The following is a 24,150-nucleotide window of genomic DNA, read 5'->3' on the forward strand; positions in this document are numbered from 1 at the left end:
TCACTATTTAGACTACTGCAGTAGAGTGAGTTACAGAACACTAGTCTTCGTTTAGAGTGTTCTTGCTTTCTCTGGTTTGTGTCTCAACTTTAATGTAATTTTAACAGAGCTTTTCCCCACACACTTTTGGTGGTTTAACAGATATAATATAGTATTTATAGAGCATATCAATGTGTGACAGCTTGCCACAGATCATAAACACATTTTTCTGTTGGAAATGTTGGAAGTTGTGATTTTCACCATGTGATCTCCAGTTCTCTAAGGTTTGCTCCTTTAATTGTAAATAGCCAGAAAGTCATCAAGCTAGCATTTAATAAACTTTTAATTTGAAATGGATTACCACATGTTGTGTTTGTTTACCCATTATTAAATCTCTTAGCAACATATCACCAGCAGAAACAGCATACTGTAGGACTGCATAGAAACATTAAAAAACAAACCCATGGGGGATATTAGCAGCTAATAATACCTTTAAAGAAGGTTCCAAGAAAAATAAATAAATATAAACAATATCAAAAATTACTCCTTAAAATTTTGTTAGTGCAAATCTGTTTGGCATGGAAATTGCAGATATTCCATGATCAGCTTATTAGCTTATTTCAGAGGTCTGCACACAAAATACAATATATACTAATGTTCTTACTCAGTTCTCAGAAATACATCTTCTGGACTTCTCAAACTGCGTATCATGAGTTTTTCCCATGTGTTTCCAGAATTGTGACCTATTAAATTGCATCCTCTCTGTATACATGTGCTTCTGCATGCATGTGAAGACTGATCATAGGACCAAACAATGGTAAGGACAAGTTTGATTTATTAAGAACTTGTCCATAACTCTTCTGTTATGAAGAAGAAGAAAAATTTTGTTGAATGTTGAGAAAAATTGTCTGCAGCTCCACTTTTTGGATCAGCTCTTCATGGCTTTGTGCTGCATCTCAGGGCACCATAGCAGACACGTAGAAGATATATGGCAACAAAAATGACCTTGCTCCTCAGTACAATGTATGTTTACACTTCCATGCTGCTGGTATCAGGGTGGTAATATAAAAGCCTTTAGATCACAGCGCAGTTACTACTAAGCCTAAAAGCATCATAAGGCAAATCTCATTTTCTCTATATCCTAAATCAATACTTACTGTCTGAAAAATACTTTTACTGGCCTCTTTTCATGAGCTTCCAACCTGAGCTGCCCATTCTCTATGCTAAATGATTATTGTTTATCCGCTCTCTTTCTTTTTTTCCAGTATCCTAGTCTTTCTCCTCCCATGCCTTCTACAATGCATCACTGCTGCTGTTCTCAAATGCCTGAAGAGCTAAACCTCCATTTCAGATCTGCAAATAAGTTTCACACAGACACTACAACCTGTGTGTTGGCTGCATCCTTCAGTTCATTAAACAAGAGGGAATATAGAAATGTCTGTATATGACAAAGAATTATTTTTATCCATGGAAGTCAGATCCCACATTATAAAAAAGAAAAACAAATAGCAATGTCCTGCCATTCTCATTCTTGGATTTCTAACAGAAGAGGAGCAATTTATGAGTCCATTGCAATATAGTCAATTATGTCTTCAGCGTAGCTACAGCATGAGACTCACAGAGGCCAGGGAGGATGCTCAGTCTACAAGTAACATTCCATGATGTTTTTAAGAAAGCTTCTGTGAGGTCTGCTGCAGATAAGCAAAATAATAATTTGTGTTTCCTATGGGTTACCACTTGATTGAATCTTAATGGGATTTCATAGGAGTAACAGTAAGGCATACTGCTGATGCCAGAACTACCTTCCTGACAAATTTGAAGTCCCAGCTGTAGCCCAGGGAATGCTAGAGTTCTTCAAGAAATAATTAGACAAAAAAGTATCTCTTTTTTTTTTTTTTTCTTCATGTAAGTTTGGTGTCATAAGCAGCTGAATTGTTATTGCTAAAACTTTCCAAGCATTATTTAGTCTCAAACAGTGGCCAGAACAGAAAGTTTCATCCTCAGCAATGAGGCTGGTTTAAATTGCTCACAACTGAAAATGAAGTTAAGCAATCTTAATTAAAAAAAAAAAAAATCACAATATTCCTGCTATAATACATATTGGACCAACATGTGAATGAGGAAAATCTAGTTTAACAAGACAATAACGACAAGCCAACACTGGAATGAAACTATGGGTTGCCCCAATGAAAGCCTGGATAAAAACATGAAAGTTTGAATCCATCACCTTGCAGTCCAGGCTGTTCAACATTCTCTGAGACACCATTCTTTTCAGCAGGGCTTGAATACATAACATGTTCAGGCGGGAGATTAAGATGCATACCACACTTACTTTGCTCATCTGAATCCTGTGGTAGTTTAATTATCTATTACAAAAAGAAAAAAAAAATGAGAATAAGCAGTTGTGTATTCCACAACACCAGAACACGCTCATTTGTACAATATTTGTGAACCCTAGAAGCCTGAGATGCTTCTATGAGGATTTGAGGAAGTTTTTGTTTCTCTTTACTCTGTTTACTAACTTACTACTAACTTACTCAAGTTCTGTCTCTTATCTGTTTCCCAAGTACGTCTTCTCCATGCTTACAGACTAAAGGCAGACATCCCAGTAAATGGGTTTGACTCACAATCCAAATTCAGAATCATCTGGGAAAATACATATAGCCTGGATCATTAAATCATCCCAGCCTATATGTTTTGTTTGAAGACTAATTTTGCAGCTTTGGGATCTACCCCAACTACCCTACATTTTGACTCTTGTCATTTTTATGCCATAGCTTTACTAATGTCATTTCGGAAATTCTCTTTCCTAACATATCTTAGGTATATTTTGATATATGTATATAAATTCTTATTTATCTTCATGATTCTGAAACTATTTTCACATCCTTTTATTCTCGGTAGACCCAAAAATTAAGATTGCCTGAAAATCGCCACTACAAGAAAAATAATAACTACACATTCTATTCAGTAAACCCACATGTTATAATTCAGATGCTTTCAAAGTTCATCTACTTTGGTGTGTTTTTTCCTGAGCCAGACATGACTATAAAAAAGATATAAGTTTGAGGTCTCATTAAGATTCTGAATGAGGAAATGTACTTCACTTACAATAAAGCCCTTAATTTCCCAGTCCAGAAACAGAGAATGCTTCCGTTGAAAAGAAGTTCTTATTTCAGAACCATTTTCACCAGACATCCAAAAAATGTCACATCGTGAATAGGTTTTGGACATAATTCTAAGTAAGTTTCCTACCACAACAGAGCCTTGCTTATTAGCTGGGGATCCCAGACAAACAGTATCAAATGCAAAAATATCATAAAAAACATTATTTTTATTTTGTAGCCAAGCAAAAGTACCTCTGAGATTTACTAAATCTGTGGAGAAAATTAACATGTGCTGGTGGCAGGCTCAAACTGCATTTTGTTTTTTTTTTCCAACTTTTGATCTAATTTTTTGATCCAATTACTCAGCACCCCAAATAATATTTTGATATTTGAAATAATACTAAAATCTGGCTGAAAAAAAAAACACTAATTTCATGTAAAAGTTGGAGATGCATTTCATTTTCTTTATATACCTATTGGGTAGGTTGATAAACTGCTTCTTGGAAAGACAGTATTGATTTTAAGGCTGACAGAAGGAAAGTAGAATCTGTTCTGGAAGGAAAGTGGAATCTGTTCTGAGGAACAGTTACTAAAAAAACAGGCCTAATTTTTCTAAATACAAACCTGGAAATAGAGATTGCATAACCAGTGATCCAAGTCTTGAGAAATTAAATTTTCAATTTTCTTGAATCGGTCAATTTTGGAGTCGTAATGGCCCCTAAGGAAGGGACACTTAAATTTTCCCTCCAAAGTATTAAAATTGTTGTCACACACAGGGAAAGCTCCCCATCCCACTTCCCGATCAATCCAAGTATGTGTCCCACGAAGAAGGAAGAGTTCAAAAAGGAGGACCATGCCTGGCTTCACAGCTTTTGTAGGTGGTAGAACCTACCAAAGGAGAAAAAGAGAGATGTATTAGTCATAAAAACATCACAACCAGCTTTCTTGTATCATATAAAGCTCTACAAACTTCATACCTTTGAATCAATTTTGCACACTAAAACAATTAACAGCTCTTTCCACAAAATAATGTATTTGAACAATTTTTCACTCTGATAAAAAATGCTGTGGGTTTTTTTTCATGTTAATTTTATGATTTCATTTTTGCCCTTGGCTTTATGAAAGTGTTCACTTTCTGTCTTTATTTGCCACTGGTGGAAAAACATTGCCACTAGAAAACTTTAAGACAGAGAAACAATACAATTTGGAAAACTGAGGTGTCCCTGTGAGGGCTTACTGAAATTCACTGGGTTCTTCTTGCATCAGCCACGGAGAGCTCATCCAAATACCCAATGAGAACACTTGCAGTCTTGCTCCTCACTGAGTCATAAACTCTTCTCCACCCAGTTCTGGGAATAATACTGGTACACAATAACCCTCCTCCTTCAGATTAAAGCAGGAAAACTCTTCTTGCAAGGTATGTGAAACTCAAGGTAGTGTAAAAATGAATTTTGAGGTAATAAACTCAATAAATACTGTTTACACTTTTCATAAGATAGCTAAAGATATTCTTCTAAGCAGCTTGGAGTTGCGGAAGAGGGCTACCAATGCTTTAGGGGCCTAGAGCAATTGTGTTCCCATGGCAAAGACTATTCAAAAGGTCAAATTAAACAAAATCATACAAAAACTAGAGCAGGGAAGGTGATTACTATCATACTCTAGCTAACAGCTCTGAAGGGTAGCCACCTGGGGACAGGGGGGAAAAGCATATCAGCTACATCTCACAAAAACTAGAACAGGGAAGGTGATTACTATCATACTCTGGCTAACAGCTCTGAAGCATAGCCACTTGGGGACAGGGGAAAAAAGTACGTCAGCTACATCTCTCAAGCACCAAAATTTCTCCTTTGTCATTGCTCCTACACATTCTCCTGGATTATAGGGAGCTAGGACTGCTTCATCTCTTAAAAAAAATTATCTTGGATGCTTCCCTAATAGAGATATTGTTCTGTTATTTGAATTTTTTCTACATTTTTTTATTTGCATTTCAGTCCTCAAAGTTCATAGCAGCAAATGCCTTAGTATGCTTGCCTTGCAAACTCCTGCTCAGCCTTTCCTTGCCTTTCAAGGCAAGGGAAGGTTGTGCTTAAGAGAGAAAGAGGAACATCTTTGTCTTCTCTCCTACCTGTGAATTGGCATATACCTGCAGAAGACCATTACATTCACAGGTATCGTCTAAGTGTCCTGTAGGATATACCGTCAGTATTTTTTGAAATTCAGAATAAGACCCCCAAATAGAAGACATCCATCCAAACTGATCACCCACTATTAAAAATGTAAAATGCAGAAGTTCTCTTATATTAGCAGAGATTTCCTAAATCAGACAACATTCTGCAGCTGACAACCAGCCACAAACCTTTACTACTTCAAATATTTCTGCACATAAATACATATCTCAATGTAGCTCTTTCTTGACTGATATTTTTAAATACAAGTATTATTTTTATACTCCTGATAGAATAGTAGGCAAGACAATAAGCACAACTCGAGTACAGCCAAACTTTTTCTTCTCTTTCAGAAGCAACTAAGGAATTTACCCATAATAATAACTGCTATGTTAGGAAATGCTACATGTTCACAGTTGTGCTGCATTCTATATTTTTTTAAGAGATAAATATAAATTAATATTTCTAATAATATGGCTTCCTGTTTCAAGTTATATATTCGTTTTAGATAACAGCAATAGAGAGGAAGTAATTTAAGGAAATCTTTTAAAACTATAAATATTGTCATTATTATGTAGGTGTACTTTATATTAATTATGTAAATATATTCTAAGACTTAGTGTAGGCTTAAAATGAAACAGAAGCATCTGTTGAAAAATGCCATAACCCTGTGGCAGCTGCTATTAAACCATTAACAGTATCAGGTTTCATTTAAACCAGATTTACCATTTTCTGTAACAGCCCGTGGGAAAGCTAAAAACATTAGGCACAAATTACTGACAAAAGAGATCCTTAATCAAGCCATACATTTCATTTGGCTAGCTGGGTGCTAGACAGTAACCCCTGTGCTACAAAAAAAAGATAGTGGTTACAATTCTACGATCAAAGGCAGTTATCTGCATTATTGAACAATCCCAAAGCACACACAGCTAAAAGCACTGCCACCTCACAACATCCTTTTTGTTTTCTCCCTTGTTTCCCAGACTTACTCTTTTCTTAATAATAACACAACAGTATATGCTCTTTTGCAATTCTGCCTATAAACAGAGAGTGGTCAAGAAGTTGGTGTAAGGGTAATCATTGTGACTATTAAAAGTTTATTCCTTTGCTTCCTTCTCACAGTTATGCTTCATTTGCTATAAACTCTCATACTGGACATAGACTGCAAACTCACTCTTTCAGACAGGAGACATCCCTTTGCTTACAGTTACAGTAGCTGGGTATTTAAGTCGTGCCATGATCCAAACTCATAGCAACAAAACAAAACCAAGGAGTTTTGTCACATGCCTGTGTACTACAAAGACTGAGGTTGTAAGGATTATCATTCTAGGAGTCCTTATGCATGAACACTGGGTGTCTGGCCCAGGTAGAACAGTATCACACATCTGTTTGCGCAGTCAAATAAAACTTACCTACAAGTAATAAAATTCTTTCTGTTGAATTTACACAAAAATCCCAGCTAAGTCTCTACCTGTTACTCCGTGCCAATGTGCCAAGCACTCACACAGGCTCCTACGGGATTTCATTTCCATCCTGACGACCACCAGAAGTGTGATTTATATGAAGGAAGTGCTATTTAGGAAGGGACAGCCAGGCTGAAGCAGAAAATTTCAAAAAGAAAACAGGTCTGCTCAACAGCCTCATGATAAACTTATTTCCATCACCACGGAGAACACGCATCTCCATCACAGCTCGCTGGTTCTCAGCCACAGAGTCAGGCAGGCCTGGGAAGAAGTGCAGTGTTGTTCCGCCAGCCCTTCGTTAGCCTCCTCCCCGGTAACAAGCCTGGGAGGAGGGATTTGTGGTACTGCCAACACAAACCCATCAGCATAGGTGCACAAAGACATTTAGGCACATTGCTCCAATTGAAATCCATGGTCCTTGAGTGCCTGCATGCCTCTGTGGGTTTGGGCTGTCATGCTCAGGTACAGGGCAGGGAACAGCTCAGGGGTCAGAGGAGGAGGAAGGGAATCAGTAATTGCTCTCTCTCAAGAGACTCAGGGCAGTGCTCGGGACAGGCAAGGCACAGGCAGCTCTAACTGGCCAGTTTGTTTTCATGAACTGTTTTGCTTCTGAAAGGAGGGAGGAAAAAAAAAAAAACAAAAAACAAAAGCAAATAATAATTACAAAAAAAAAAGTAAAAAATCAGCAGTAGTATTTTCCATGCTGGTGGCAACTTCTTATGAGGCACTATTTGGTAAGTCGGTCCACAAGTCTGCACCAACACTGTTGGTGTTCAAAGATAGCATACTGTGTAAACACAGCATCCTGGGTTTTAATAGGTCTACTCTTTAACACCATATCTCGCCGTTTCTCTTTGCTCAGGTAAAATTTGTATTGAGGTCTGTGAGGTATATAGCCTTTTACAGTGCTATGAAAGCATCCACCGCCCATTTTCTACAGCTGTAATTTCTTCTGCAAAGAGAGATGCAGCAGAGAATAAATAATGTTATGTATGCCTGCACAGGCACAAGTAATTCTTCTTAGTCTGCAGTTAACAGTGTTGCATTTAATTGAATTAAATCATAGTGAACTAAAATTATCTCTTGCCACTATTTCTGAATTCAACTGTTTTATATCGGTTTTATTGTAATACATCTTACTTCCCCATATGCCACCATAATTTCAGCAAAGAAATCGTTTACTCTAGAGAGAGAATGAATTCTATTTGAATATTTCAATAAACAGACCCAGTGTAAGGATTTGGGTTTTTTTGTCTGACTTACTTTTAGGCTTTAACCTTGTCAGAGAAGAAATAAACCTTTGCTTCTCTCCTCTACACCTTCAAATACTTTCAACTTTGAAGAAAAAGGACATTGCTTAATTCACGTAACACAAAAAATTTGACCACTAAACATATACAACCCAAATGGATTAAAGTGAATTTGAATATCAAAAGGTAATTCAATGTTTACTTGTTACACAGAAGAGCCTCACAAAACACCATGAACAGCTCATCATTTCCAGTTATGAAAACTGCAGCAAACAAATCTCAGTGGTGTACAACACAGGTAGAAAACCTTTTAAATAAGAAGCAATTCCAATCAAGCTATTTCGTTAACAAATAAAAAATTATTTCACTATGTAAAATGAGTAGTGCTGGAGGCAAGGCTGTTATTGCCAAAATAAGGTGGGGTTTTCACAACCAGATTTCAAGACCTCCCTGTTGATGTGAAAGGCCAGCATATAGGCAGAGGGAAGGGCATTCTTGGGAAGTGTTTGTGTAACTTTGAAATTTATAAAAAGCCAGAGGAGAGGGAATAAAAACACAGACTGAGGTAAAAAATAAAATATCATGTTATTAGGGTTTCCAAAAGTCCTATCTATCATCAGAACGTCCTGGAGTAACTGGAAACTTGCTTCCCCAGCCCTCCATCACTGCCTGTCTTTGAACAGGTATCTGAATACAAAATAACACACAAATCAAAGGAAGACCATGCAGCTCCACACTATCACTCATTTCCCCATTTTCATTTTTTTAATTTAATTTCTGAAAAAATGAGCACAACTTTCAAGCCTGGCATAGGTCAAATGACCTTGACTCTTTCCTCTCCCTGCAGCTTGCACATCTCCTTAAGCCTTTATGCAGTACCACCATCTTTCCTGTATCCCAACTTCCCTGATTGTGGGGAATTACAGACCAGAAGTGGTTGTGGCAGAGCACACAAGCTCAGGATCACAGATGAGCTGCATGGAGTACAGGGCAGCAGTATCTGTAAGCAGGCAATTTATCCACTGCTTTCAGTCCTGGAGCAGTGGCATCAAGCAGGATTTCTCCTGACACACTGTGCCAAAGCAGCCTGGCTCCTTCCCAGAGCCACACCAAGTGCCCTGATGGAAACACCTCCTGCTTTTTCCCATGTTATCAGAGCAACAACAATTCCCCACTGCCTTTTCCTCTAGGAGAGATAACTCAAGGCATAGTTAACTCCAGCAGCATCACATGCAGCACGACTACCTTACACCAGAGGACCAGAATCTGGCCTTTTATCTTCCCAAATACAGGGGAATAATGTTTGCATTCTGTGAGCTTTAGCCCCCGCATCTGTTGCTAATTGTCCTGGCACATCTGCTGCTAATTCTTTTCTGTTCTTTGACCGGCAGGGAGTAGTAACGTACGGTACAGCCAGCTCCAGCCTCCCCGAGTGTTTCTGGTGATATACCGTTGGCCTGGGCAGATTCTGGCCTCATCTTGAGAGGGGAGAAATTGTCTTTGTTAGAGGAAAGCAGGAACCCCAGCTTCTCCTGCCACTCCCACCTCATGTATTCCCAAGATTGATTCCAGCATGGTCAGAGCATGAGTTTTCTTGGGATAACTTAGGCCACTGACACACAACAGCAGAGTTTATTTCTTTTGTGTCAAGAGGACACATACATTGCTCAGTAAACCACTCAGAGCCAAGGAGCCTCATGGAGATGTGGCTAGGTCAGCACACAGGACTGAGTCACACAGCAGTGTCACTTTGCCTGCTCAGGGCTCCGGCGCAGCAACAGGCAGCTTTCCCCTCCTTTTTGCTCCACCCACTGCTCCATCTCAGGTCTCTTGCCTGCCGTTGTTCTAGATTCCACATCACAGGTCACATAGCATAGCATACCCTTCCTCCATAAGCTTCAGTCCAGCCCAGGACACAGCAATGTTCCCTTCACCAGGGAAGCTGTGACAATAAGAAGCTCACACTCCTTTAGTCTTCTCTGGACTGTCAAGACCTGGTCATGCTCTGCTGTCTTTCCAGAGGCTCAGCTACCATCCCTTCAGCAAAAAAACAAGAAGATTAACTCCTGATAACAAACCCTCTTTTCCTTGTGTGCTCTGCTTAAAAACTGCATGTTTAATCGGGATCACTTTTTGTTCTTTTTTGGCATAAACTATTCCTCCCATTTATGTAGTATAGCTTTGCAACTAACCTGCTCATCCTGAGTCCATAAATAACTATTTGAAATGTAAAATGCTCCAAAACCAGATCTTTTATGTATAAAAAAGAAACTGTCTTCCGAGGGCATTTTGCTGGCTTCTACAACTTGCAGATATGGACAAAATACAACTTGAGCCCCTTTTCACAGTTCCAGGTGAGGCATGGAATTGCTCCATTTTTCCACTCATAGCATTTTTTTGTTGTGGCAGGTATTTATTTTGCTCTTGGTGTCCTCTGCTGTTTGGAGTTTACTTGGAGCTAAAGGATACAGGCAGAAGCTGCTGCATTCTACATTCCTGGTGATCTGCCCCAGATAATATGTGGCTTTTGTACAACTATTGTATCCCATGGTTTACACCAAGCTTAGAGATATAATTTTGCTTTAGGTAGAGAATAGGCCATGGAATGGTCCAAAATAAAACCGTGTCCCTAGACACTCATGATTTTTAATATATGTCTACTAGATTTTTCCAACACAGACCACATACCTTAATCTCATTAGATATGATGCATTATAATATAGGCCATATTTCTGAGGTCTTTGGACAGTATGCGTTGGTCTAAGCTAAAAGAGCACGCACAGTACAGTCCAGTGGGTGTCTCCAAGAGCTCCACCACCAGAACACAGTAACTAAACAGCATGTGAAAAGTAACTTCAGTTAGTTACCAAAACCTGGAATAAGTAGTAACCTTTTGCATATGTAAATCAATTGCACATTGCTAAATAAGGTAGATGCAATAGATTCTAATATGCAATGGCTTTGCAATGTCAGTACGCTAGACTTAATGAATCATAGAATGGTTAAGTTAGAATGGAACTTAATGATCATCTACTTCCAACCCCCTTCTAGCGGAAGGGACACCTTCCACTATACCAGGTTGCTCAAAGCCCCATCCAACCTGGCTTTGAACAATTCCAGGGATGGGGCAACCACAACTTCTTCAGGCAACCTGCTCCAGTGCCTCACCATTCTCATTGTGAAGAACTTCTTCCTAATAGCTAATCTAAATCTAGCATCTTTCAGTTTAAAGCCATTACCCCTTGTCCTGTCATTACATGCTCTTGTAAAAAGCTCCTCTCCAGATTTCTTATAGGCCCCCTTTAAGCACGAAAAGGGAGCTATAAGGTCTCCCCAGAGCTTTCTCTTCCCCAGGCTGAAAAAAACCAACTCTCTCAGCCAGTTTTCAAAGGAGAGGTGCTCCAGCCCACTGACCATATTCATGGCCTTCTTCTGGACTCACTTGAGCAGGTCCATGTCCCTCTTGTTTTGAGAGCCCCAGGGCTGAATGCAGTGTTTCAGTAATCCCTGCAAGTCTTCACACAGTGCTGGAAATTGAGTTTTCCATGTTGGGAAAGTCCATCTAGGGCTAGTAAAGGTCTCTAGAGAAACCACCTGGCTGAAGCTTATAGGATGGAACAGAATCTGTATACAACAGACCCCTAGATCAAAGGAGGTCCCTTTGGCACTTTCTGATGGGAGCAGAGCAAGGAGAATGACTCACAGCCACCTGGGGAGAAGACCACTTTTGAAGGGCTAGCAGCCAACCTGAGCAGCATGGGGCTCTTAGCCATGTGGTATAAGCAGCACCTAGTCTGAGGGCAGCTCACTGCATGTTGCAGAGGTCTGTCTCCCAGGATGCCACAGCAGAACAGAACTGCTTTGAAAACGTGCATTTTGAGGTGCTCTTGCAGAAAGACATTAAGCAAATAAGAGTTGAGGACCAAACCTCCCCCAAAAGAAAACAACCCAGATAAACAAAATAGAAGCAGTAACAAGTAAGTGTTCCTGCTGCACAAAAAAAAAAGAGAAGAAAACCCCAAACAAAACCAAACTAAACCTGCAGTCTTCAAATAAATACAGCATCTGTCTAAGATTAGTTCTTGCATTTACCAAAAGGTTCACGTAGCACCTTATCATCCCAACTACAAATAATTGCATCGAGGCAAAATTTAAGTGGCTCTCATTTTGAAACTCCTCTGGCACTACCAGGCAATATTACTTCCTATCTTTTTTCATAGTGTATCAAACTCTTATGTTATGTCCTATAAAGTGTCCTAGAGCTAAATGTTCATCTGTGCCAGCATTTCACTCAAGAATAAAATAAGAGGAGCGAGAGAAAAAAAAGTTTGTGCTCTACTTTTCCTAATGATACCTTGTTTTGTAATTATTAAAAGCATCACGGTCCTTAGACAGCTGCTGACACACAGGAAATAAGGTCCTCGAAACTGTTTGTTTCATCATATTTTAAGAATGAATACCGTAGGTCATGTTAATCAGTTTCTGATATATGTAGTTTTCAAAATGCACTTCAGGGAAGAAAATGCTGGAAATGACTAATAGCAGCAAAGATATGAACTTTATTCGTTATATATCTAACTCTGAATGTGAACATTACCAAAGTACTTTGCCATCTTAAGTATTTAGGAAGCCTTAAATAAAAAATAAATCCACCTCATTCAGTGAAATAGAACATCCTCTTTTTCAAGCAAAAGAATTCAAATTTATTAATTTTGTAGCTATATTTTAAAATGAGTGTCAGCCCCTGCTAGATGACTGCATGATAAGTGTCCTGAAACTTCAGGAAAAGGCACTAAATTTTTCACAGCATTTGTGTTTCATTTTCAGTGTAATAAAAATATGGTGCCCTTTTAATAATGAATAATAGATCTCCTGGTATGATTTACATGCGTGGATTAAATGTCATGTTTGAAAAGTTGCTGTTTTATTCATATTGAATTTCCCTCAAGTAAAACAAAATGGTACCCAGCTACTGTTATAATATTGCAAGTACCTTGCCACACTGGTACATAAATATTAACCAGTTGATATACTCTTTAAAAATCTACAGATCTATGAACTGTTCTGTCAGCAACAGTGGTTTTATATGCATATGAACTGATTTAGTGCTATGCCGAGTTCCAGGTACATTGTGGAATAAGAGTAGCAGCAGCGCTCACATATTTCTGGACCTCAGGTTTTTTTTGCTGAAGTGCCAGTTCTGGAGGGCTGGCAGAGAATTAAGGACTGATGCTGAACAGGTGCAGCAGGATCCAGGATTAAAAAGTAGCTTGGGAAGCCCCACACTGACACGATTGTCCCTGCTTCTGCTCATCAGGGCTGTACTGACATCCCAGGTGACTTGACAGCTCAACGAAAGTTTTTAAATGTCACTTTCAAGCAATCTCATTGGCTTATAGTGCTTTTCACAATAGCTAAAGATTTCCTATCTGAACTTTCCTTTCTGAACAAAAACTTGCTTCCTAACAGGCAATATTTTTTCTGGAAAAGTGTTCCAGAAATGTTTATAATTTATTGAAGATACTTGAAATAGGAACATTCTCCTTAAAAAGAAGTCGTTCTCTTACTAAGTGAAAATAGTGATGTACAGCAAAATAGTTTGGTCCTGATAACTGAAATCTTTTAAAAGAGAAATACTTTTGCCACACTCCAATTTTCACGCCATTGAAGCCTATGAATATTTTTATTTTGAAAAGTTAAGATTTGTTCTTACTTTTGTAATTGCTTCATACAACTATTTTAATGTTTGCCAAACTAACTTAAGAAAAGCTGACAAAAAAAAAATCCCACCACTTTTCCTTTAATTTAACAAAATTAAATTTCCACATACCACAACTCATTTGGGCTCTTCAAGTCATCATTAAGCTGAAAAACATGACATGCACCTGCTAACACTGGGACATGATCCTATGAAGTAATAAGACACTGCTTTAAATACACCACAAACGAAAATGTTTACTGACTACTTGGGTCTTATCTATAGTAGAATCTTAGCTACCATGAGCAGCAATAAGGAAATTATACTAGTAAAATCCTTGGTCTAGTGTAAAGATGATGCTGACTTATCTGTGCAGGTGCTGCCAAGGACAATGTAATTGTGTAACTGCATTACTAGATGCACAGTAAACATACCTCTTTTCCTATCCTCTACTCAACTTGCATTTCAGACCTGAGAAAAATGAGTACACAGAAAGTTTAAGAACAAAGCTTCTTTACCGCCTGGGTCAACCTACTGCATTTTTTGAATCTCAGCTTGAGTTCACATTCAGTTTGTGTTATAATGTAGGTGAAGTTTCAAAATAGCTCTTACTTCATCTAAACTAGACAGCATTAACCCATCCAAATCTAAAGTTCCCTTGCATAAACTAAACATATGACGAAGTCCTTGAAATGCAGTCTAAACCAAGTCCCTTTTAGCTCATGTTTCTGAACATTGCTATTCCTAAAAAAAAACCTGCATCAGTCGAAACAGTAATTGCATTTTATTGCAATCGTAAGCATTCATAGGTGTTTTGTCCAGGATAATTCAAGTAAAAGTATGACTCGTATGACTGTTTGGTCCTACTGAAAGCCAAATAAAATTCAAGTTGAGCTACTAGGAGCCTCTGCCTAATAAGCAGTCAGAGGTTATTGTGGGAGGTAGGTTGACAAACTAAAGAGGAAGACAGTGAAGGAGGGGAAAGAATGGAAGCTGGCAAACTGAAGTAAAGAACATTGATTAATGAACAAAAAACATTTTTGAAAGGTCGGGTGTGCAAGTCAGACTAGCCCTGAGGCAGATCTAACTTACATGACCAGCACTTTCTGTACGCAGCAGGTAACCCATGCTGACACCAACTTTGCCGACATGACAGGGTTATTATTTTTGGAAGGATGTAGTGTTCTGGAACAATTCTTCTAATATATTAGTTAAAACTAAGCTTTCCTTCAATATCAAGTGTGCATGTCTCCATTTTCAGCATGTTTACACTGAACTTCTACCATTATTCTGGCCAATGAAAACAAAAGCTGTTTGTGAGTACTTCATTTGTGAGTACTTGTGTTTTTCCCCCTGTAATACATCCCAAGGCAGCACTGCTGCATCTAAGATTGTGTTCAAACCCAGATGTTCATCTGGAGCTCAGCACTAAGATCTCACGAAGTTTTGTAGATGCTTCCCATCTGAAGCTAAAATTTTCCTCATCTCAGTATAGATGGTTTCTTTTGAAATGCTAAGGTTATGGGCCAATACCAAGGTGGAAGAACAGAAAGGTTGAATCATCAAGGGTATAACACCTATGTCTCCAAAATGAGCTGGTGGAGGAGGTTCTCTAAAATGATGACATTAAGATTTTGCTGTCTTTATACCATAGTGAAGACAGAGAATCATCAGAAGATCATTTAATCCAGCTTCTCCACATGGTACCAAAGTTTTAGTGGACTTGCCCGAGACCAGTACCCTGGTTCTCTACACTAAAAATGAAGTTTTTAATTTAAATATCCTCTGTGAGACTCATTAAGGACTTTAAAGCAAACTCTGGAAAAGTGATAAAAGTACAAAGCATTTCTCTCAGACCTTTGGATGAAGGTTTATAGCCACCTTTAAGCAGTTACTAAGGTGTCTACACAACCCAGTAGAGACCAACAGAAAGACAAGCATGTGGACTTTGTACTTACTCCACAAATCAAGGGCTTACTCCATAAACCCAGGACAGGAGTTCTTTTGCATCTAAGAGCAGCTAGATAAAAGATGGGTCAATCTGAACTAGCTCTTGCTTAGTACTGAGAAGAGAGATAACACAGTTTTCAACATGGAATGTTCTTGAGGCAAGAGGAAAAGTAGCAGGAGCAAAAGTAGCAGGCAAGACCCAGAAGAAGCAAGATCCTGAAAGCAAGAAGCAGGGCATGCCAGTCATTCAGTTGTAGTGCCTGTAGTCTTCTCCTTTCAGTGGAGCCTAAGATGACAGTTGTTTGTCTTCAAGGCAGTAAGCAGGATGCATGTGTCCTGCTTCTGAAGGAGTCACAGCTCAGTGATTTCTCCAACAGATACATATATTTGTTTTAACATCATGTGACAGTCACATTCAAAGTTTCCCTCCCTCTATAAGTGATTCTTTTCATACCAACAGATGTATTTACATACACAGTTCATTATCGATTTCACATGATAAACAATTAAAAAGCAGAAAACGTGACTTAGCAGCACTTTATAATCACAAACCCAATAGCTGAAATGACCTATCTCCAAATAACTGAAAACATCAATACCATACATTAAAGTTGCTTTATCTGAAAGCTCTTTGGGATAGGGACTGCATGTGCGTTCCGTATCTACACAACGCTTCCCACAATAGAAGGGGGGAGGAAGAAATCTGTCATTCAGGTCATACTACAAAATAAATAATTGACAATTGAAAAGATTCTCCTCCTCATTCTACCAATGTCTCATAACACACACACACACACATGCGCGCACACACACACACAAAAATAAAAACCCACACAGAGAAATGGGGGTTGTTTTTCAAACTGCAAAGAAGCTTTCATGTGCCAGAGAGTTTATTTGAGACCAGTGTTTCAACCAGCACTAGGCATTAGCTACAACAGTGAACAACTGACACACAACAATCCTGCCACGCACAGCATGCTTAGGCAGGGAAATATGTGTGCTTCAGTCACAAAAGACAGAATAGAGCCTCAAGTGTTTGGGCTCCTTCCAAAATAATCCAAATGCTGCTTTTTTGGCAAATGGAGGTCAATGGAGCTAAAAACTCACAGAAGGATTTGGGCATTCATGTGTTTATATACACCCACTCGTTCATTTATTATTCTAAAGCTACTTTACAGAAATCAAATTACATAGCTGACAAGCTGCATAGATAAGAGAGAATAAAAGTAAAATTTAAAATTAGCTGACAACAGTATATGATGTAGTGTATATTTGGCACTTTTAGAGTGAGTGATGAGGGTTAACCTAGGGGAAAAAAATTGCACCTTCCTAAATTGCACCTTAAATTATTAAATAAATTATTAACATGATGGAATGCATTAAATATATAAGCCTGAAGGAGAAAGAGCAGATGTGTTTTAACTTTCAAAGCAAAGACAGCATATTTAAGAAGTGTTGCTTACTGTCTGGATACTTTGCTCGAAGTAGATTTCAGTGTTGTAGAAGTTTCCATCGTGACTAACAGGCAGCGTTGTCCTGGCCTGAGGCTGCTCCTTCATTTTGGGCCACTCCAGCAAGCCACCACCTAAGCGGCTGAGAACAGAAACTTTGAGGGTGTAGTGGCCTCTAGGGACCTTATCTTTGACTCCCCTCAGGCATTTGACGTGAATTTCTATCAGCTGTGGTGTCTTGAAGCAGTCAACCTAGAGAGAGGGCTCTGAGTTACTGATCTGGGTAGAGCTAACTTAACTATACAATTAGCATGGACAAATTTCTTCAAGAAAATAACTACTGAAAAGCAGACAACATACTTCTTGTTCAACCCGCAATTACCTATTGTTAACCGAGGATCTGCAATTAGGGAGGTCAAAAGTCACAGACACGACAGATAAAAAAAATTACAAATACTAATAATAAAATGCTCGGCATCTTTGGAGGGAAGGCGGAGCTGTTGAAGTATGACACCGAAAGCCATTAGTCTGCAACAATAAGGCAGAATTAACTGGAAAACAATACCTTCAAGAGTATGGCATGCTTTGTAAGACAGGCACAATGCATGATGTGGTGAGCAGGCTGCAGGCCCAGAAAGACAGGGCAGGCCATGTTTTTATACTAATTATTAGTCTTGCCAAAGCTATTAGTCCTGTGTAATATGCATACTATACTTTCACCTTCCGATTATCATATAATCAGATTCTCTTAAAAATAGTAATCAAAGTGCAACACGTGTAGAGTTTAATAACAACTCCCTACAGGCACCTTTATTCCAAGTCCAGACAAAAGGAAACATCTGCTGCTTGCTGTTGACAAGATGTTGTCTGAGTTACAGAATGTTTATTATGGAATAAATGCTGTGCTGTGTATCAGAATTGCCTTTCTGGTGCTTTCCTTTGAATGCACAGCTTATAGCACAGTGGTTGGCAGAGGGGAACAGACACAGCAGTATGATCCTTACAAGTCCTGGCTGAGTAAAGGTGTAGGGACTGTCCCACTACACCAGCAGATACTTCAGTGCTGCCCAAATGCAATCTGCAGGGTCAGGCACTGAACAGGGAGTCCCAGATTGGCCCCAGTATTGAATTCAATGGATAAAATTCCTTTACAATAACTAATTATTTAGTTATCAACATTTTTTTTCCTAAGGAATCTATTTCTTCCATTATTTTGAGAAAACAGTCTAGGTGGTCTTTTAATGCAATGTGATACAAAAACCCATGCCACACTTCAGAATCAAATGGCTACCTTGACTACTAGGTTTAGTAGTCTCACAGTTTAAGCCTACAGTAGCTAATAATCTCTTCTCTAATCCTGTCTTGGATTTATTTTGGAAGAGATAGCATATTTCCATATAGATAGAAAGCTTCTGGAATTAAATTAAGCAGTTACATAAACAGTTGAATTTGTTAAACTTCTTTTGTTTCTCAATACAAACCATACTTAACAACTAATCTGAATGACAATTATTTTCAGCTTAATTAGAAAATCTTAATTAACAATGAAGATTTAACCTTAATATTTTTGGTTTCTGAATCATATATAAAAAAATTAACATTATGTGAATAAATAAGACAATCTTTTTAAACCTCAAGGCAGGATTACTGATGCAGGCAGACTTCGTTATTAAACACATTCTAAATTAAACGCCTCTATGAATTTTATACTGAAATATATTGTGATAGTTTTGCATGCCAAATGTGACATTTTGTATTTTAGATTCATCTTCTGTAGTAATTTTGGAAATGTCATACAAACAAAGATTTTGTCATTTACCAATGGAATTACTATGCATGGCCGGTTAGCCATCTCTTTTCTGGCTCTTCTGGTTGTTTCAAGTCAGCAAGCCATAAAAAATCTTTATCTCTCTGAAACACAGCAATTTGGAAGATAATCGAATAGTGACTGGGGGGCAGAAACGCCAGTCTGAGGAATTATACCACAATCTCTCTTGCATTTACAACCTTCCTCAAAGCGAGTGCCAGTTGAGTAGGAAAAGGAGATAGAAGATTCATCATATTTCAAGCCTGTCTCATTTGCATGGTGGCATAGCTGTCTCATCTCCTGCTGAAAGACTTTGCTTGGCCAGCACTGACAAACTGTTTTGAAGAACTCTAGCCATGCCCAAATGATTCATCATTAATAGCTTTAGACATTCTCCTTAAGCATATGGTTACTTCTGCTGGGAAGCATATTTGGAAACCTCCTAAATTCTAGCCTCTTAGACTATAAAAAGAAAATTAAAAAAACAACACAATGCAATTGATCTAGTCATTTAGGAATCTGCATCAGGAAAAAGAGCACTCTATGATTCCATGGAGAACACCTCACCTTCTTACAAGGTCCTGTTGCTACATTTAATCCAGCATTCAGAACTGCATGGTTACCAAAGCTGGCTGCCATTTCTTCTTCACTTTCATTCCCCTCTGCTTTCAACAGCTGACTTCCCACTCTGCAGCAGTTAGGGAAGAGGGAAGAACTATTCAAAAGAAAGAAACTACAACTGCAGACCCAGAAAGCACTTGCTGTTGCTAATATATCACAGTTTGATGTTTTCTTTGAACATTATCATAAGCCTTGCAGGGCACCCAGGAGAACCAACAGTGTACTAAAGCAGAGAAATGGCTAGGCTTCAAAAAGTGGTGCACGAAAAATGCAGTCACAGCCCCAGCAATAAAACGGTATTTGTCAGTCTATGCCACAGGTCAATACGAGGTACCTAAAGTTTCTCAGCTCTGTCTGGCACTGGGGCTCAGGTTCTAGGTGAAGAATACTAAAGTAGGAAGCCATTGCTTCTGTTGACCCTTTGAGGACTAATTGACATCTTCAATTAATTAGAAGAGGTTTTTAGAAACCATTGGTTCCTTGAGAACTGGGTTGCTTTAAACTACTGAAAAAAAAACATATATATACACACATATAAAAATCTTCCCTTTTATGAAGGGGAAAGTCTTCTGAATTTATGAATAAATCTTTTATCATTTATAAATCTTCCAAAAATCTTAAAAAAAACTATGTAAGTTATATAAGTTGATATATAGGTATACTTACACATTTTCTGCTGTATGTGAACTATTAAACTGTTATATGTTAACTTCTTGTTTAGTTAAAATAATTTTAGGGGGTAATTAGATCAACTCAAAGATTATTTTTTATTTTTTTTTAAGACAGGTCCCTGTGGCAACACAGAACACCAGCAAATAGTATAAGAACAGCCCAGGACAATTGGATAACCCAAAGCTGCCCTATATAGCACACAGGATACAGAGAAGGCAAAGTATGGAGAAAAACTTGTCCTAGATCACAGCAGGAGCAAATGCAAAACTAAGTCACTTACAATAAGCAGTATAAAGCTACAGGCTTTGGCAACCCCATCCCATCTTCAACAGACATAGAACTATGAGCAATTTCTCTGTCTCAGCTCAGCACCAGTATCTAAATAGAAACTGCCCTAGGTAAAAACATCTGCAGATGCTCTGCTGACCTCAAAACACTTCAGCCTCCACAACCTGCTTTAAAAGGCTAGTGAGGGTATGTTTGCCACACCGACGCTGGCAATGCTCCAGCCACTCTCACAGGTGGAGACAAAGGGCAGGTAGCAGAGCACAGACACAGCAGCTCTTAAGAGCTGGAGGCTGAGCAAGCCATTCGCAGCCACAGAATAGCCGTGGGCCACCCTGGACATTCAGGGAGCTGCCTGCAGCATACTGATAGGAACTATAGGAACCCAAAGGGAAATCACTGCATCAGGTACACTTACCATTCAAGATTAACTTGGGCATCTACAGAGACAATTAGAGGACAGGCTCTCTTAGGTTGCCAAGCCACATATTCAGTTAAGATTTTAGCCACAAAAGAAAATGTTAAAATCTGGTATTCAAAAAAAAACCAAAAACAAAAACAGACAAAAAAAAAAAACAAAACAAAAAAAAAAAAACAACCAACATCATTTTCCTGGACTGCACTTCTGAGGCATTCCTTCAGTATTTTATTTTTTCCTTTAGTATTTGCTTTTGGAAAATTCTGCTCCAGTGTCTCCATTCCTGTTTCCTCCTTTGCATGCTAGGTGATGAGAAGCCTCCACAAAATTAGCATGGTTCTTTATCAAGAAAATTACAGAAAGTGCAATCATGCTAAACATCCCAGGCTCACGCATGTGTGCTAGCTAGGTAACACATAGTTCAAATTCCCATCTTCTGAAACAGATGCTCCAGTCTCCAAGTTCCTGACACACTGCTACAAATCAGTTTCTACTCAGACCTTGCTTATGATTTTTTTAGTTGTTTTTTTTTGTTTTGATTTTTAGAAACATATATATGCACAGTGAAACCACCATTGGTGCATAACTAAACTGTTTTCCTGATTCCTCGGCCATTAAAATTGTATCATGTAAATGCCAGGCAATAGGTGAACCAGTCAGAAGGTCAGTATAAATGTTAGAGTCAATGACATACATGGAAGTTTTGCACAAGGCAGGACCTATGAGAACTGAGGACAAGATTCCAGTGCTTAGGACTGAATACAAGAAGCACAGGGTCAGCCACCTTTGAAGTTATACCCTTGAGCTACAGTCAAGCAATTAGGTTCCAGCTGTCCTGAATGGAAGTAATGGAAGATAGTTGTTGAATGGCACTATCTAATTCATAGACCTGAAACATCTGAGAAGTTAACTTCTTTCCTTAAGAAGAATGGTCTGTTTGGAAAGTTTGTACTTATTTAGTTTCTCATGATGGAAATTATTTCACTTAATTTGTTTAGAGCTGCACTGACATAGGGGTTCATTAGGACACCCATTTGCTTGCAATTCAATTTAAAATTAAATACACTTTGTTGTTGATTTTATTACTTTTAAACTACTGTATCTATTCCCTTTATTAGCTGCTAATACACAATTATGAAGGTAAACAGTTTTCATTACTGAACATCAAACATTTAAATAACCACATTCGATCTCTTTTCAGGTTGCACCATTTTTCTCCTTTCCCTCCTTTTGCTGGGTATTAGATTGAAAAGGATAATTTATTCAGTGAAGTTAAGCCTCTTCTGTGCTCACCAACATCTTCATCGGCTGTCATAGCAGACCATAGCTTCCTTTGCTGTATCCACAATGGTTATTTCCTCCATTCATTTCTTTACAGGTAATTTGACGCCTGTACTTATCTGAAGGTCACATATAGCTTAATCACAAAAACACTGCTCCAATTCATATTTCCTTCACTCTCTAAGGGTAATTCAGAAGCAGGGATGAATGGTCCTGGGAGAAGCCATTTCATTACCTTTTGAAGTGTGCTATCTGTAGCACTTAAAAATTACAGTCCAAGCCAGAAAAATGGAGGTATCCGAAACAGAGGTTTCTTTCAGAAGCACAGGCTTAATTTTTCTAGGCCTGAGGTTCTTTGTTTGGGAGGAGTTCCATTCATTAATATCTGTAAAGCACTAAAAGATCTTTGGAAGGAAAACACATTAGATAGAAGTACAAAGTAGCCCTTATCTGACATACCTTTGACAGAGTTCATGAATCCTGGCTCTCAACTTTTGTTTCTCCTGGTGAGAGACCTCCTTGCGGTGCTTTGAGACCAATATGCCAAAAAGAAGAAAACAAAAAAAAAAAAAGTAAAAAAGAAAAAACATTAGTTTGTTTCCAAAGGTACAGAAAGAAAGAACATGGAAATAAAAGCCAGAAATGTGCAGTTTTCCAAAGCTCTTAGTCTTAGGTCTTCCACTTGAAGGTTTTTCAGAAGCAATTAGGAATTTTCAGCCACAGTTATTTATTCCATTATTTTCTCATGTTTACTCCATTATTTCCACTGGAAATCTTATTCTAAAAGCTTGGTCAGTAAAAACTGTATTTGTGCATGGTATTGCCCTACAGTCCTTATTTTTACCATACCTAATACAGTCATATACATGCAAACCTATGTATATGCACCAGCGTGTTTGTACACACACCCCCAAACGTAACACACAAAACACTTAAGGATGGATCACCAGAGAGCCCACAACTGTCTGCACTTTAAATCTTCTCCAAATCCTGATGCCTAATCCCACCACAACTGTTTTTAGATGATTGGTAAAAGGAACTGGCATTTTTGGAGGTTGCAAGGTGTGGGAAGCTAGCTCACATGAGCAGCCCTCTCCCCCTGCAGTTCTGCAGCTCTCAAGCATGAAGCTGAAGGGCCTGAAAGTTGTTTTACTCTTGCATAGCAAGCTGAAAAAGTCACTCCATTGAGAAGCCAGCCATCTTTTAGACTGCGTTCTCTGTGCAAAACCTGGAAACGATAATTATTCTGAAGGCTGTAGACTCAGGAAAGCAAATTCTTTTCTCTGACCTGCACCATTAAGAGACCCCACTGAATAGTCAAGGGCATTTCTTGTACCAGTATCTTCTACTGGTGTCCCTGAAATGGACATAAAACGTGCATACAACACTACCCAGACACAAGAAGCTGCCCTACTGTATATGCTATACTGTCATATGAGTAGTGTAAATTTTTGTTCCACTTGCACTCTCATCAAGCCTCAAAGCCAAAAAAAAAAAAAAAAAAATGTGGTAAGGAAACAATGCAATAGTCAATGGAGAAAATTTCCCCATTGGAGGTTCCATATCTAGTTGTTGAAGTCTGTCCTTTCTTCTAAATCCTACTTTTTTTGGACAAATGTCTGGCTGTTTACAAGCAAGCTTAGGAATCACTGCTGAAGACTAAGGCAAAGCATCCTGCTTATTTCCAAAATGAAAATTGTCAAGAGTACAAAAAAAGACTACAGAAACAAATTGCAAAACCCTCTGCAAACAACTTTTAGCATAACTTTCTTAAACCTGTAAAATTAAAGCAGATACAACATGGTCTCCTCAAAACACACCGATTTGTTAGTAGTCCCAGCAGAGAGCCTCAGATGGATGCAGTAAATCCTTCAAGCCCTAGTCAAGCATCACATATACACAACTATGAAGTTGACATGACCAACCTTCCAGCTGTCCACATGGCAGTTTTGTCATGGGCAACTCTGCCTTCACCACCTCTCCTCTATTAGTGGGAACCAAGC

The 24,150-nt window shown here is 38.6% G+C and overlaps 1 protein-coding gene across 1 annotated transcript in view; it reads right to left on the reverse strand.

Annotated features, from left to right (window-relative positions):
• Window positions 1–2,150: 2,150 nt before the first annotated feature.
• LOC133266690 (uncharacterized) overlaps window positions 2,151–24,150 on the reverse strand; it is an 80,459-nt gene continuing 58,459 nt past the window's right edge. Inside the window, exons 8-12 of the mRNA XM_061448165.1 lie at window positions 20,867–20,976; window positions 19,438–19,585; window positions 17,076–17,315; window positions 3,711–3,974; window positions 2,151–2,345 (exon numbers count right to left, since the gene is read on the reverse strand). Coding sequence (XP_061304149.1) covers window positions 2,151–2,345; window positions 3,711–3,974; window positions 17,076–17,315; window positions 19,438–19,585; window positions 20,867–20,976 — 957 coding nt within the window. The remainder of the gene's footprint in view (window positions 2,346–3,710; window positions 3,975–17,075; window positions 17,316–19,437; window positions 19,586–20,866; window positions 20,977–24,150) is intronic.

Source organism: Pezoporus flaviventris, unplaced genomic scaffold (genome assembly GCF_033815535.1).
Source record: "Pezoporus flaviventris isolate CSIRO_AGI_PZ_B2104156 unplaced genomic scaffold, CSIRO_AGI_Pfla_v1 ptg000007l, whole genome shotgun sequence".
NCBI classification, from domain to species: domain Eukaryota; kingdom Metazoa; phylum Chordata; class Aves; order Psittaciformes; family Psittacidae; genus Pezoporus; species Pezoporus flaviventris.